Source organism: Ursus maritimus, unplaced genomic scaffold, assembly GCF_017311325.1.
Source record: "Ursus maritimus isolate PB19 unplaced genomic scaffold, ASM1731132v1 scaffold_15, whole genome shotgun sequence".
NCBI lineage: Eukaryota > Metazoa > Chordata > Mammalia > Carnivora > Ursidae > Ursus > Ursus maritimus.
The window spans coordinates 25,508,381-25,526,126 of NW_024423897.1; the positions used below are offsets into that span (position 1 = coordinate 25,508,381).

At 36.7% G+C, this 17,746-nt stretch overlaps 1 protein-coding gene across 2 annotated transcripts in view; it reads right to left on the reverse strand.

The window, feature by feature from the left end:
- Positions 1–17,746, reverse strand: part of NDUFS4 (NADH:ubiquinone oxidoreductase subunit S4) — a 113,892-nt gene that overhangs the window by 15,369 nt on the left and 80,777 nt on the right. For both annotated transcript variants that reach the window (XM_008692541.2, XM_008692543.2), the window contains exon 4: positions 9,719–9,792. In XM_008692541.2, the coding sequence (XP_008690763.1) occupies positions 9,719–9,792 (74 nt within the window). The remainder of the gene's footprint in view (positions 1–9,718; positions 9,793–17,746) is intronic.

Here is a 17,746-nt window from a genome sequence, read left to right on the forward strand (position 1 = left end):
AAGGATGTATTCTTTCAACCTCGTGAAAAGAGAGATACTGGAAATAATTAGGTTTCTTTGACACGATACTATTGATGAGTGGACTGTAAGAGTTATCAGAAGAGATGCTTAACCCTCCTGAGGTTAAATCTATATGGGTAAAATGTTATTAATATAAATATTTCAGAAATTTATGCTATATGCTAAGTATAGATTCTCAGTGCCCTCACTGTCCATGTTTTATTTATCAGGCTCTGGTACCGCTTTGTCTGATATTAATACAGGTTATCAGAAACAATTTCAGTTATCTTTAAAAACATCAACTTGGTTGCATCTTCTGTAGTTTGGATCTCATATCTCCCAGGCCAGTTTGTGTAAACTGGGAATCCGTATCACATATCAACGGAGTTTGATCAATATACAAATGTTTAGGACCTTCCTCAGACTTACGGAATCTCTTCACTTGATTTTCTTGACATATTCCTGGTAATATTCTTACTACATGCTTGGCACATTAAGGGTATATTACATCTCAGGATTATTATTCTCTGTAAATATTCATCCATTTTTATAAGTTAGATGCACATTCACTGTCTTCTTTGAAACCAGGCTTTAATACTGATTACAGATATTTTGTATATAACATTTCTGGTATGACTTTAAGTTGCTTTATTCTTGTTATGAATGCTTATATTTCATTTCTGAAATTCACCAGTAATGTCAATTACGGCCATCTTAAATCTTTTATTACTTAGGGATAAATTTTTTTGTTTTACTCTGATGCTACCCTGAAAGCTCCTGAAATCAGTTACAGGCCAGAGTGCTTTGTCTTCAAAGACAGACAGCCTCAGAGCTCCATGGAGAAGGACTGTTAGGTATTCTTGGGTACAGACTTATGATGGCATAAATAATTATAAGACCATACCAGTGGACTGAGTCAGGATTTCCAGAACTCTAGTTGAGCTGCAGATGAATTTATGATCCAGTGAAACAAGAATTAATTATATAGGACTGAATGCACTGATGAGGGCTGAATGTAGTTTCTGTTTGGAGTATTTCTGATATTGTTTCAGTGTTCTATTTTCTGGGCATTTAAGGAATCCTTTCCCTTTTCTCCTGAGGTATCTACAATTTAGTAGATAGTGTTCTGTAAACTAAAATTTGTATCATTTGTAAATGATATTAGTCTCCCTGCATGACCCCTACAGAATTCGGGAACTCTTGTTGAATATTCTTATATTCATGGCAATACGGTTATTTGTACATGTTCAATATGTCCTCCTTTCTATGAGAAAATTAGTGTAAACAATGGTTATGTAACAAAGGCCATACCTAGATTGACATATTTGACAATGATACTAATATAATCAGATACGCCCAGACACTATTAAGAAACTAAAGTTGAAAAAATCCTTCTAGGAAAGTGGCATGGCATCAGGCTAACAAATTGCAAAGTTCCCCAAGGTGGTAAGGAACATTTTTTGAGGATCTTAGGATATTTTAGGGACCCTGAGAAGGGAGGAAAAATATGCCCAAATTAATAGGCATCACAGAAGAAATCTGGTGCCAAGTTAATAGTTGTGAAAAGTCTAATCTGAGATTCCCTATGAAAAATTTCAGCAAACTTAAGAAAGCATATAAGGTAAAGAGCAGCAGAACTGCTGCCCCCGAAAATGCCTTTTGGCATAAGGATTTTGAGCTGGTTAGTTTTAAAAAACAGTAAACACAGGGAAATCTCTGAAAATGAAGAAATTGCCCTTTTATGAGGGACATTTACATTTATAAGGGAAATCTCCATTTGTAAAGGTGTCTCCCACTCTGTACTAGGAAGGGGAGGATGACTAAAACTCTGGAAATTCACCAATGGAGAAGCTGTGGAATTAAATCTGCATAACAATTATATCCTTGTTTATGGTTCTTTGCCTGATAACCTCCCAATGCTCTCCCCAGCGCCTGCTCCCCAAATCTTTTGTCTTCAGCTGGAGATGGTATTTAAGGTGGTGGCAAGGGCCATTTTGGAGTTAACAGTTCTCCCTGGTATACAGGAGGTATACATGTTATTAAACTTGTTTGTTTTCCTCTGTTAATCTTTTAATTATAGAGGGCAGGGGGTCTCAGCCAAGAACTATAAAGTTAAAGGGAAACTTATTTATCCTCTCCTACAGTTGCAAATTATTCATTCTTGCTATACCTAAATAAATGCTCAGGCCAAATATTAGCCCAATATTTTGTGATCATAAATAATCTTTGAGATTTTTTTTAAATCACAAAAGAGGAAGAGTGGGAACAAATTGTTTCAGTAGAAAACTGCATTATCTTATAGTATGCCCTTTCCCCGTCCAGGTTATCAGATTTCAGCTTAACTCCTTGTCTTTCAGCTATTTTACTTCTTTTTAAGTTGTATGACTGATAGATATGCAAATTATGTCCTGTGTCCTACTGATAGTGATTTAATTAACTACCCCTCCCCCACAAACCTCCATCTGTCTCCATTTGCATTCCTTTTTTCCACATACATTTGTGTTTTGACTTTTACTTTCAACTGGTTATAACATCTACCTAGTTCCTTATAACACATGGATAAAATAAATCCTTTAACACAAATTTTTATATCTGTAGGAGTCCTGCTTCTTAGCTTTCGAAACAAAGCTGTCTTTTTAACAGATGAGTGAATGTGAGGTTGAGCCCTCATTAGAAGGTTTAAGTTAGGTGGAAATCCAGACTTAGTTGATGGGTCTACTTCTGGAATAATTCTAAAACCTGGGCTGCAGCTCCAATTACCTCCTTATTTTCCAGAATCCAGGGCTCGACCTGTCTGCTTCCTCCCCTGCCTCTACCTTCTTTTACTTCAGAGGCGGGTTTTCCTCCCCAATAGACCCAGTATGGACAGAATGCAGTTTCACAGTTTATCCTCTGTCCTCCTACTCCTGAAAGAAACCCTCCTCTATTTTGAGAATTTCAAAGAGTTTTTACAGCTAACAACAATGAGAAAAACACAGGGGGTAAAATGACCTACCAAAGGAAAGTCACAAAGTTTCAAATCAGATCAAACGGGGAAAAGGCCATTTCTGGTTTTCATTAGCATGTAAATGGTAGTAGATCCTAGCCTTCTACCAACGACATTTTTTCCACAACTATCTTACTCCTCCTCTCTCCGTGATGCGGCTTCCTTCTCCACCCCGCCCTCAACTCTATCATGAAACAGTAGGAAAGACAAAAGCCACAATGGGTGAGAAAGGTGGGTCTTTTCAGTACACAAAGAACTAAAGTGAGGTTGATCTACATTTCAGAGGAAACCCCAGATACTCTTTTCTCTTTTTACAAAGAAAGGTTATCTTTGAAGAGTTCCTCTGGAATATTTGCTGAGCTCAAAGAGAGACCTTCAGGATGAGGCCCTGGGGTTAAAGCCAAAAGACTCAGGGGTATTTATATTTTCTTTACTTAGTGTGTATGTTGGGGGAGGTTGAAAAGTAAGATTTGGGGGAGTGGAAGGTAGGGAGCAGGGGGGGGGAGCCACAGGGAGGGCATTCAGTCTTTTCTTTCCCACTCCCTAGTTTCACAGAACCAGCCCTCTGATGAAGCGAGATATGGTGAGAAGAGAGACCCAAGCAAAACAGAAGCAGGGGGGTAGTTACAGGAGTTATTAATAGCAGGAAGAAGAGAACTACTTTTAGTCTCAGAAATTATATATTCTTACATAAAATTCTTATGTAAAAAGATGAACCTGCACAATACCTTATATGGTTAAGAAATGAAAAATGGGTGATTAATGGGATCTTGTGGTATAACATAGTTCTCTTTTAGCTATTCTATTTCATTATTGTATTACATGTAACATAAGAGTTTCCACTTATCCTTGATTCATACTGGGTAAGAATAGAGAATAGAACTATATTTCTCAAAAATATAAAAGTGAAGTTTTCAAAGTTGGATAAGGTTTTCATATTTCCTACATTCATACAGAATATATATTAGTGAAATATTTAGAATATGTATAGAATGTATATTCTGTGCGTTGCTAAGTACTATATAGATCAGTGCTATCCAATAGAAACATAATGTGAATCACATATAACTTTAAATTTTCTTTACTTTTTTAAAGTTTATCTATTTATTTATTTAAGTAATCTCTACACCCACCAAGGGGCTCAAACTCACAAGCCCAAGATCAAGAGCTGCTCTTCTGACTGAACCAGACACGTGCCTCAGTATAATTTTAAATTTTCTAGTAGCCACTTTAAAGAAATATGTAACATCTATTTTAATCATATTTTTCTAGCCCAATATAGATTTAAAATATTATCACTTAAATATGTAATCAATACAGAAACTTTAGATAATTTTTATACCAAGTCTTTGAAATACAGTGTATATTTTACACTTACAGCACATTTCAGTATGAACTAGGCACATTTCAAGTTCTATACAGTCACATGTGGGTACCATATTTGACAGTGCTGACCTAACTAAGGCAAAAGAAAAAAATTAAATTTCCTTGAAACAGGCAGAGTGACCCTCCTCGGGGAGCTTAGCTACCTCGATGTTGACACTTTGCTAAGGGCGAATGGCAATCTTATCCCGACCCCCCAGGATCCTGTAAGTCTTCTTTAAGATGTAAAAATTCCTTTGAAAACTTCCTTTATCTCTACCCCCCAAGATACTCAGCAATCATCCTCCAAGCATATGGCCCACTGATACACATCTGAAGGGTCTCAGGACTGAGTTTTTATCAAACAGTAATAAATGACCTTTTCCTAACAATAGCTAGCCCCCTCAGGATCCTGGAAACCTTGTTTCCAAAATTCCTTGGAGGCTTGTGCTGTCCCTAACCCCCTCCCAACTTAAAAGTATATAATCAGTCATCCATCACAACCCCAATGCAGCTCTTTCTGCCCAAAGGTCCTGTCCCCATGCTTTAATAAAACCACCCTTTTTACACAGAAGACATCTCAAGAATTCTTTCTTGGCCGTGACTTTGAACCCCAACCATTTCTTGTATCATAATCAATTTTTTAAGATCTACTAGCAGCATAGTATCATATAAAAAATACTGAACTTGGAATCTAGGAACTTGGGCCTTATCAATTAAGAGCTATGTGATTGATCTGGGTCTTTTATTAATTTCTAGGCCTCTGTATCCTTAAAAAAAAAAAGTTTAGAACAAATAACACCTTGGAAAACAGCTCTAACGTTACGAAATAATCATCTTACGTACACTGGAATATACTTAAGTTTATCGGTTAAACTCAGGATAAGCTCCACATTAGAGAAACACTGGTTGTATTTTACGAACACACTAAAATATAAGAAATTGCTAATCATTCTATAATTTTCTTTCTCCTGATTACTAGAGGGAAGTAACAGTTCTTCTGAAAGACCGAACAAGTAGCCAAATTAATTTAAAGTGATTTTTAAAACATGATTTGGAGAATAATTTATAACATCACTAAATGTACAGTTCAAACTCACCAAATATTTACTGAGCACATTAAAAGATGAGTGGGACTGGGTGTTTATTTTTTCCGTGTAGGTGCTTATAATCCAGTAGGCAGAATAAATTATTACAGTTTGAGTACAAGGACATGCCTTATTTAACTACGGATCCCCAAAGCCTAGCCACCACTGCCAGCAACAATAGTGTCTGATGGAATGAAATGTAATAAATACAAAACCGTACTATAAAAGCTGTAAGAAAGGAAAAAAATTATTGTGTATGTTAAAAGAAAGAGAAAGCACATCCAGTAAGGGGTGGGAGATGGAAGTGGGAAAGGGGAATAAGAAAAGGGAGCCGGAAAGAGTTAATGTTTAAACTGTATTCTTTATAAAGGTTAGATTGTAGTTCTTGGCAGGAATAAGGATGAGAAAGGGAACAACAGCATGAGTAAGTTGTAGATGTAAGAAAATATATAAGAAGCCTGGGGATAAGGGCAGAACAAAGAGTTGGGACAGAGTAAAATAAAGCTAGGTCAGTGCTTCAGTGATGTGTTTATATTCTGAAGAACTGTGGTTTTTGTTGTTGTTTAGATTTTAAGTAATCCCCACACTCAACGTGGTGCTTGAACTCACAACCCCAAGATCAAGAGTTGCATGCTCTACCAAGCCAGCCAGGTGCTCTTGTGAAGAACTCTGATTATCAGTTGAGAGTATATCTCTTAAGCAGAAGCCCTTTAAGATGTTTTAATAAAGAGTAGTTTGGATTTAGAAAAATGTCACAGAAGCAGGGGTCTTGCTATTAAGACTGTGTGTATATGTGTATTTTTATACAATGGTTTAGATCCTGGGTTAATAAACATTTTCTGTAAATGGCCAAATAGAAAATATTTTTAGACTTTGGGGGCCTTATGGTCTCTATTACAACTATTTAATTTTACTATTGCAGTTGAAGAGCAGTTACAGACAATATATAAATGAATGAATACAACTGTGTTCAAATAAAACTTGTTCATTCACTTACAGGTAATGACCTTGTTAGCTAATGTTACTTAATGTCTCTAAAACCTCAGTTTCTTTGATCTACAAAATGGGGATAATAACTGTTCCTGCTTCACAGAGTTGCAGTGAGGATTAAATAGGACGAATGAAAAGCACTTAGCAGAGTGACAAACTCATGCCTTAATGCTTATGAATGTTAACTTTGTGGTGATGATACTCATTACCTGAGTCTGAAATATAATTAGAAGGCATTAAAAATTTCTAGGAAGAAAATGAATCTGAAAATCTTGTTCTTTATTATACTGATTCTCTATAATACAATCTTTTATGTCAAGGAAACTGATGGTCATGACTTTTTTAAAAAACCATTTAAAAGTAAGGAAAACAAGAAACCCAAAAAGGGGATGAAATGTGTATGTTGTTCACTTTCAGAATAGTCCCTGAGTATACAAAATATCTTTTTTTTGAGGCAAGGCAAAGATAAATATCTTTTTTATCCTAACCTCCTGTTTCTTGACACTAGTGAAAGGCAAACATTTAATACTCCTAAATGGATAACTTTTGCCAGATATTTTGTTTATTATCAACACAGAAACATCTTTATTAACAAAAACATATTTTCCCTCTAGACCATATAATGAATAAGTTAAATAAGTTACTGGGCTAGAAAATAAAGAAATAAAACTATATGAGTTGGCCCATGAGCTTAATATCCTTAAGTGTACTTAGTTTTTGAGTATTACCCAATCCAATTTCTCATTTCAAAGAGGAAGGAACTTGACTTGCTCAAGATCTCCTGTAAACAGTTATGGAATGAGAATCCTAGTCTCTGAATCCAATAGTTGTCAATATTAGTAACAACTTCTAAACCATTTCTTTCTAATGCTTTCACTAACCAGAATATTGGTTTCACCCAACCTTCCATTAGCTCACAACAAAATGATGTTAGGTGTGGGGGGAGAGGAAAACCTTTAGAATGTCCCCACCACTATCTACCTACCCAAGAGAGGCAAATCAGAATGGATAAGATGTGGGTAATTTGGAAAAGATCCTCCACCCCATGATTCTGTACCATTTCAAAGATTTGCTTAGACTGGCTGCCTCAATAACTAGAGAAACAGGACGTTTATATATATAAAGTCTCTTTACATATAATGATATATAATGCTGAAGGTTAGATAAATGAGGCAGATCATAAGTATTATAATGAATTCAAGAGTGGAATAATCAGTGAGAACTCTCCCAAGAGATGAGACCAGCTTCAAATTCCTGAGTAGAGGAATGTGTTTTAGAAAGTAATTTTACCACATTATCACATGTCCATTATATAGATATTATGCTAGGTGCTGGGGACAAGGCAGTGACTAAGATGGATGTGGTTCCTACTACCTTGTAGGTTAAAATTCCTGATCCACTGTTAGCCTATAGTATTATACTATCCACTAAGCTTTTTCAAGTTATACTGCCTATTGACTTTGATAATGTTCCTCAATTTTCTTTTCCAGGGAGGCAGAAATCAGAGTGGGAAAGGACGTGATTTCAACAGCAGCAGTGGCTAGTTCACACCTGCATTTCACATGGCAACTGTAGTCATGCAGTCCTGGTGACCACTTAGACATTAACCAGAGATTTAACAATTTAATTAGATTTCCTGTTATTAAACTCACATTACAGACCTCGAATAATTTTCAAGGTGTCAGACATGAAATATGGCAGGCTGCAAAGATGGAAAACATTAATAGAACTGTTTATGATAAGCTATATTACAGTGTAATTAAAAAACAATTTGATTTAAATCAAAATAATATTTTAAAGACTATGACCACTTTGAGAATAATTATGTAATTAAGAAATTTCGAAACTGCCAAGAACATGTTTTAATAAGGAGCTTCACTTAAAAATTTTTTTAGATTTTATAAAGTCTAAAACGAATAGGATAAACTTATATACAATAATAACTATGTTCTTAACTATGTTCTAAACACTTCTATTAACTAATTCAATCCTCATAACAATGCCATTGTACATAGGAGAAAATGGAAGTACAAAGACATACAAATAGTAAGAGACCAACATGGATCCAAGCCCAGGCAGTTTGGCTTCACACTCTTAATCATAAGCTATATAATACTAAGGGTAAAATATTTAAAAAGCAAATATCTTAGATAATAACCTTTATAGTGCTTTCACTTTTATATGTCAAATATGCTATAAAATACTAATAATCTTTTACATATATTGCCTTAAAGTAAAAATATACTTAGACATTATGTCATTCAAATAGATAACTCAGATTCAACTTCAACTGACCACTTAGAACAGAAGAATGCATTAGGTACAATACACAGTAGTGCTTGCAAATCCAAGAGAGAAAAACAGCAGAAATAGCAGATGGAGAGAGGTAAGGGGAAGAATGCATAGTTACTAAGCATGTATTATGTATCAGGTACTAGACTAGGTACACTATGAGTTAAGTATCATGACTTCAACAATGAGAAAATGTTAAGTCCATTATGAAATTAATTCAAAATCATGTAGCTTCCGAGTGGCATAATAAGGATCAGAATTCAGACTGCACTGACTCCAAAGCCTCTCTTCACTACCATGTTGCATGGCTTAATAGAAAATGAGAAAAAAAAATTTGTATTTTTGTTGTATCAATATAAGTAATAGTTTTAGGTGGCTATCTCAAAAACTAATACCCTCTTAGGCTGCATTAACCTAATTGTAGAGTTGAGATTACGCTCGGTACTATACCCACCATATCTAGAAAAGTGGCCCACAGACATCAGGCTTACGTGAAATTTTAAGGTACTTTATGGAATTTTAAGGTAATTTAAGGAAAATTTAAGAATAAGGTAATAACTATTATCCAAGTAATCAAAGAGCTATTAGGTAGAATTATAGATTTGAGATTTTAAATCAAAGTAAGAAAGAATAAACAGGTCTCAAAACTGGAATAGGCTGCCTTATGAGATGTTCAAGTAGAGTTTAAAAACCAAATATAAGTGATTTTGCGGAGTGGGCCATGAACAAGGAGGCGCAGAAATAGTTTTACTCCCTGCCTCTATTTCTAATTAGAGCATTTTGGCTTTGTTTACATGTTATGTGGGCATTCCATTTTAGATATTTTTTTGGAGGGGGGAGGTGTTCTGATGGTATAAAAAAATCTAAAAACCAATGGATTAGACATACTATAAGATTTCTTTCAACTCAAATTCTATATTCCTGACTGGTTTTGATTAAGGTCATAAAATCATATCTTGATTTCATTTGTCAAAGCAAAACAAAAATAGACCAAACATACCATTTTTTTCTGCAAAGGCAGCTGCGTCTTCTTTAGTACTGAAGGTTAGAACCATGTTGGACAAGGGATCAGCCCTGTAAGAAACAATTTTTTTCCAGAATTTAATATTAAGCTTTGGGGGGGGGGGGAAGAATTTATTTAAATAAAGTAAAATGTTTAGAAAATAAATAGTTGCTATAATATAAGGTAAGTATACTACTGATGAAATACCATATTTTAAAACTGTTAACTCTTTGAATATCTTTTTCCTGTATTAAACTGAGATTTTCTAACCTGTACTGTCAAATTTAAAAATTTGTAACTGCAAAGACATTTGGTAATTTTTAGTCCTTAATATTCAACTCTTCAAAAAAAAAGAAAAAATTAAATTGAATTAAAAAATCCCAACAATTCTCAAATTGACCTTATAAATTCAATATCAAGAAATTTACTGGTGAGGGGCGCCTGGGTGGCACAGCGGTTAAGCATCTGCCTTCGGCTCAGGGCATGATCCCGGCGTTATGGGATGGAGCCCCACATCAGGCTCCTCTGCTATGAGCCTGCTTCTTCCTCTCCCACTCCCCCTGCTTGTGTTCCCTCTCTCGCTGACTGTCTCTGTCTCTGTCGAATAAATAAATAAAATGTTAAAAAAAAAAAATTTACTGGTGAGTGCAATTGTCAATACCATCATTACCCCAAAAAATAGATGGCAATAACATATAAATGAATCTTCCATCATTATGGACAATTAAGCATATGGCCCCTTCATAAAATAAAGCCCCAAGTATTAACATTTGAGTTCTTCAATCTAGGATAGTGATGTTTACAAATCTACACAGAACCTTCACAAAATACCACATAATTTCAGAAATATCACTCTTATTAGTACATTTATAAGAAGGTAGAACACTGTTTGCTACAAAAGTTTATTATGAATCTCTCAAAGATGAATACAGCATTCTGTGAGACATCGTTTAGAAATGTGGAAGTAATGGGGTGCCTGGGTGGCTCAGGGCGTGATCCCAGGGTCCTGGGATCGAGCCCCACATCGGGCTCCCTGCTGGGAGCCTGCTTCTTCCTCTCCCACTCCCCCTGCTTGTGTTCCCTCTCTCACTGGCTGTCTGTCAAATAAATAAATAAAATCTTTAAAAAAAAAATGTGGAAGTAAAAAAGAAGACTTAGGAAGTAATATGGATAATGGGAAGATATGAGATATGCAGAGGAAAGAATATACAGGAAGTAGCCCTCACTGAAATGAAGATCCACAAATTAATGCTGATGAAATTCTAGTCCTCTACTGGGGTTACTGTTCTGAGCTCCTATGAGATCCCTATAATGATATGTATTCTTACCATACCCCCTCCTCCACCTTGTAAGAAAAAGAGCTTCAGAATGGTTAGTTGTATTAGTACCAACAACAAATAATTTTATACTTATCCCTCCTTTTACAAAGCACATGATCTCTCAGTTGATAGTTTAGATAAACTATACTGAGAACAGAAATGTCAACATAAATATGATCCAGTAATTTTAAGATTTATTTGACAGAGAGCCCCCCCCCCCCGCTTTTTTTAAAGATTTATTTATTTGAGAGAAAATGAGCAGGAAGGTGAGAGGAAGAGGGAGAGAGAACTTCCAGCACATTCCCCACTGAGTACGGAGTCCAACACAGGGCTGGATCCCACAACCTCAGATTGGGACCTGAGCTGAAACCAAGAGTCAGATGCTTAACTGTGCCATCCAGAGCCCCTGATCCCATAATTTGATGAGTGTTGACATTCATGTTAGCTTAGCTGAGACCAGGAAACACAACAGAAAAACTGTAGGAAAAACTCAGGAGCCAAGAGCTCTATAATCTGCAAAGGTGGTACAGCCTTTATTATTCTCTATTTAGGAAGAATTACATAGGTTGAACAGTTAACCTGTATCAATAAGCCACCATTTTTCCAGCCACTCCACTTCTATCCTTCTCATTCTCCATCTCCTATGTTTTGAAGTTCTTTTCTAAGCCACAACCAGCTTTCACTTTCTTATCCTTCCCCAAACTACTATAGTTTTCTAACTAATCTTTCCTTCTCCTCGACTCCGATCTACCTTCAGCATGTTGCCAGATTAATTTTCCTAAAGTTTGACTCTCAAACTCACTGTCCAACTTTAAAACTTAGAAGTTTTCACTGTCTACCAAATGAATTTCAAAATCTCCTACACTTTAGCATTTGAGCACTTCTACAATATGATCAGAACCCACTTTGCAATCTTCTTTTTAATTATTTCCCTTGGAAGTAACCAACTCGTCAAACAGATTGCTGAGTGCTCCTCTAAATGCAGCCTATACGTTCCCACCAGCTCAATCTGTTCCTTCCACTAGGAATATAGAGAGAGGCCACTGTATCAACATATAGAAGTCCATCCCAACCATCTCTCGTGATTTACAATGAATACTAATCTTTTCCACGAAGTCTTTTACATCCTATCCTCCTCCAATTATAAATAATCTCTCTTTTCAATCTTTAGTAAATATAATTTGTACTTATATTTTTAAACTCTGTTTTGCTCACTTCCCAATTACTGAGGTTCCAATTTGGGTAATGGCAGATTTACCTGCCATTAAAATCAGATTTATCTGCCTAATAATTCCATAATAAACTACAGACAGAATAAAAAAGCCCACTGTTTGAAGGGAACAGAGTAACCAAAAGCAGGAATGAAAATGGGAGACAATTCAACTTTTGAAGGAAGGGAACCACATTGGATTAGATCCAGTTGAGAGTTTTTCCCCTAAAGGTACTCTCTAGTCCAGACATTAGGACCATCAAGAACTCAAGCAGAAAGATAGTCATCAGCACAAGGAATCTGGAGAAGGGGGTTTAGTATTGCCAGAGCAGCTGGAAAGTTAGGGGAGGAAAGAGTGAAAAGGAGGCACGTGCAGAGAAGAGAACTACTGAACCGCACACAAATGCACAAGGCTCTAAAAACAATAACTGAGAAGGCTGAAAGAACAAAGCAGAGATTTCAGCAGCTGTTTTTTGCTACAGGAGAGACTGAGTTTGGAGTCTCCAGTTAGAAGGACTTAAGAACCTTGTGCTTTCCACCGAAACCTCAAAAGGGCCATGCCTTTTTATTATTTTATTTTTTTAAGTAGGTTCCATGCCCAGCCAGCATGGAGCCCAACCTGGGGCTTGAACTCATGACCCTGAGATCAAGACCTGAGCTAATATCAAGAGTGAGACACTCCACCAACTGAGCCACCCAAGCGCCCCCATGCCTTGTTATTTTTAACACTACGTTCTAGGACTAAGACCAGGGTAAAACCGAAATGCACCCAACCTAACAAAGCATAAAATAAATCCTCCAGAAATTCAAGGTAATCTATTCATATTTTAACTGTCTTCTGGAACACAACTCATCACATTATCAATGTCATTAAGTGGATAGGCATAAGGATAGAAAATTAATGGAATGGTACTTTTTTTTTTCTTTTCCTTTTTTTCAGAATGAAACTTCTTAATAGAAATTGACTTGATCAGGGGTTAGTTATGCATATTAATATGAAGTCACAGGTTCACCAAAGATATGTACAAGAATCTTCATTTTACTATTATGCATAATAACCCCAACTGAAGACTGTTACAAAAAGACAACAGGCCCAAAATGGAGTCATTTGTACTTAGCCCCAGATCAGCAAATCAAGACTTCACAAGACTCCACTTTAACCTAACTGCAATTTCAATTTCTCTCAGGAATGCAATCTTAAACTAGTCAGTCTGGAATACCAATCAGAGAGGAAAAATAATCTGCTCTTTCCTTGTCCTTGCCCCCTTTTGCCTGTAAGTCTTTCATTTCCCACAGCATTGAGAAGCTTCTATTTGCTAGACAGAATGCTGCCGGATTCATGAATCATTGAATAAAGCCAATTTAATCTTTATATTTACTCAGCTGAATTTTGTTTTTAACCAATTTAGTGGCAGTAGTGGGATGTGAAGCAACTTTTTGACGGCAGAGACAATCAGCAACAGGTGTGGCACCCACAAACCTTTTTGAGTTGAGTTCTTGGTCTTTTTCACCATTTCCAAGAGCCATGGGTAAGTTCTTTTTGATTCTGAGCTCCACTTTCTTTGCATCAATCCCAATCTAACTGGCATACCAGTCAGTTCCAGGTTGGGAGCTGCTGGTAGTTCACGCCACAATTCTGGAATTCTGGTTTAATTGGTGGAAACCTGCAGTCCTTGATTCTGTCCCAAGACCCATGTGGGAACCGTTAGTGGCAGCTGCAGTTTCCCACTGATGTGGAGCCTCCAGTCCCCATTTGTTTGGTGTTTGCTAGTTCAATCCTTTCCCCAGTCCAAGATTCCATGATGGAAATTATTGGTGGTACACACAGGACTATCTCATGGCCAGGACACAGTAACATCTCTTGGTTACTGCCAGTATATTAAGGTATACATGTTTGTTTTGTGTTGTGTAAAGGTTAATGCTAATGTGGATCTTGGAAGCCAGCAAGCTGCAAAAATTGGTGGGAACATGCTGAGCACTCAAAAACTGCTACAGCACTCACCACCTAACTCAAAGATTCCCATGTTAGCATAAGTTGATTGCAGAATGGGTTAGATGGACGCTATATCACTGCCAAACTCAAGAAAATTTCTGTGCAATGAGAGACACTGCAAAATACCACAAAATCCCCAATGCAGCAGCACATCGGGTTTTAGTTTGGCTCTGAGAGACCCAAAGGCTTAGCTTGGGGGGGGAAAAAAAAAGGAAAAAAAGATCTTTAAATTCTAAAAAGTTAAGCATGCCACCTTCTGGCACACCTGCATATTTTGTCTAAGAATTATAGTCGCAGATGCTATAAGTATCTACAAAAATGTCAAAATTTTGTTAGAGACAACCTAGAATTACAATAGCCATTATGGGAAATGTTCCAATTAGATGAGATCATTAATTTAAGAAATGCACTTAAAAACAAGGGTTCCTGAACTGAACAAATAGAATGGGATACATATTTTAATTGGTATTCAGAAGCTTGCAAAATGCATCAAATTGCTTCATTAAAAAAATGAAGCAAAAGGCTAATGAAAAATTAAAGACACTTAAAAAAAGACAATAAAACTGACATGATTCCTATTGCTCCCCTCTAATCTTCCTTTACCTGAGTATTCAACATTCTACTAATCCTTTATCTGAACTGCCTTTCCACTCTGAAGAGACTATTAAAAGGTTACCTTTTATGATAAAATCACCCAAGGCTGCAGGGTGACTCACTCCTTGGTCAAAGACCAAACTAAAAACCATAGTTAAAGAGTTTCTTAAACCCAAGGAGGACCCCCAAAGTTTTCTGAAGAATTTATTAAGAGTCATTATGAGGGCCTATGTCCCCAGGCTGCCAGATCTTGTCAGTTTGTGCACATGCCGGTGGGACCTGGTGAAGCCCAAAAATGGATGCAGGAAGCAGGATGGTGTAACTCCAAGGATGATATCCAAGATCCTTAATCCTCAACCTGCTCCCTTTGTGGACTAGGAAAGGTCTACAGAACAGCCAACTGATCTTAAGAAGCCATGCCTAGAATCTTCCCTGTTCACAATGATTGGTAAATTATTCAAAGATGAATCTGCTGCAGACTTTAAGTCCACTTGGAAGCTCTCTTCTATAGCATTCCAGGGCTCCACATAATAAATGAGGTCACCCAATTTGCTCTAGCTGCCCTATTTGTAAATGGATTATCTCCTGAGATTAGTGGATTGATAAACAAGCAGAAAACAGGATGGGAGACAACTGACTGAACTTGTGATCATAGCTGAGTACTTTGAAAGGACTTGGGAACAACACCACAAACAAAAGTCTGCCAAGCTACTGGCCTTACAGCTACAATAGCTCCAAGGTCAGGCACCTAAAATAATATCTGGGTCCCCAATCAAAACAATGGCCCAAGGGTTGATGCTTCATTTGTAATCAACTGGGACACTGGAAAAAAAGTATCCTCAAAGCTCCTATGCAAATCTGTCAATATCAGCTCAAGTGAAGCAAATGTTTCCTCCAGAAATATTAGTAAAAAGCTTTAGCCAACTGAGGAGGCAATCTTATTCCATTTACTAGAAAAACAACTTAGATCCAACTTCTTCTATAACTAGTGAGTTTTGTATTACTGTACCTGATTCATGGGAGTAATTTTAAAATAGAAGTTATAAATTCTCCATTACATCTCTCTGTATGTCTACGTGGGTCTAAATATTTGTGTTGCAGATAGATTATTTTTTTTAATAATTTTTTAAAGATTTTATTTATTTATTCGACAGAGATAGAGACAGCCAGCGAGAGAGGGAACACAAGCAGGGGAAGTGGGAGAGGAAGAAGCAGGCTCATAGCGGAGGAGCCTGATGTGGGGCCCGATCCCATAACGCCGGGATCACGCCCTGAGCCGAAGGCAGACGCTTAACTGCTGTGCCACCCAGGCGCCCCAGATTATTATTTTTTATCTCTAGATGGTATTGGTAAAATTAATTTGTAAAAGAGGTCTATTTAACTGGTTTAAAGAAAATTAAGCACCTTTTTGAATTAAGGTATTCCTAAAATTCTCAGATATACAATAGAAACTAACCCAAATGCTTTTCATATTCATGTGATCTGGGAAAATATTCAGCATCAAAGCTAATTTAAGTTTGTTTGTGTAATTAAAATAGGTCTTTAGAGTTACCAATAGTGAATATAATGCAGATATACAACTTTTATTCTACTTGGATTTAGTAGTCAAATATGTTCACATTATCGCTGTTACAAAACTTGTCAGCAAGAAAAATAATATGATGAATTTTCATAAGTTATCTAAACATACTTATTGAGAATGAGTGAATTAAAAATTTATTTTAGAGCACGCACATGCATGAGAGGGGGGAAGGGCAGAGGGAGAGACAAAATCCCAAGCAGACTCCTCACTGATTTTGGATACTTGGGGCTTGATTCATGACCCTAGGATCACGAATGGAGCCAAAACCAAGAGTTGGACACCTAACTGACTTGAGCCACTCAGGTGTCCCGAGAACGAGTGAATTAAATAGATGTAAGCAGGATAAAGGTTTTCAGATGAATTTTTAAAATAGCTTCTCCAAATCTTTTTGTTAACCTGAAACCTTTAAAGTTGTGCTAGGTTAAGTGATGGAGGATCATTAAATATATAGATCATTTATAAATAAGATAAAAAATTAAAAAATACTGAATATAGGTTTATCTGCTTTTGGCTTCCTATTAGAGGAACTAAAAGTACCTGGATCTATCAGTAAACATGTTTTGTGCCTGAGAAATCTACTATGAGAAAACATGCATTTCCAGAAATAATAAGTATTTAAGAGTCTGCCAGGGGCGCCTGGGTGGCACAGTGGTTAAGCGTCTGCCTTCGGCTCAGGGCGTGATCCCAGCGTTATGGGATGGAGCCCCACATCAGGCTCCTCTGCTATGAGCCTGCTTCTTCCTCTCCCACTCCCCCTGCTTGTGTTCCCTCTCTCGCTGGCTGTCTCTATCTCTGTAGAATAAATAAATAAAATCTTTAAAAAAAAAAAAAAAAAAAAAGAGTCTGCCAATCCACAGAGTGCTAGAGTAAGAGACAATTCATAACGGTTTACTTCTTTATTTTCATTAAAAATTAAGATTTTTAGGAGCACTTGTCTGGCTCAATCAGTAGAGCATGCCAACTCTTGATCTCAGGGTCATGAGTTCAAGCCCCACGATGGGCATGGATCTTACATTATTTTAAGGTTTCTAGAGTTAAAAATTCTAATATATGTAATTAAAGCCACTAAATTTTGTGGAAAAGGAAATCTGGACAGGAACATTAGGCATGGTCAAGATTGGCTAAGATTAGAATGAATTTAAGTGAATGTGTTTTATACTAAACTAGTGTAGGGGAGCCTGGGTGACTCAGTCCGTTAAGCATCTGACTCGTGATTTTGGTTCAGGTCATGATCTCAGAATCATGAGATGAGAGCCTGTGTCAGGCTCCACGCTGAGCATGAAACCTGCTTAAGACTCTCTCTCTAAATGTAAACTAGTGCTAAATT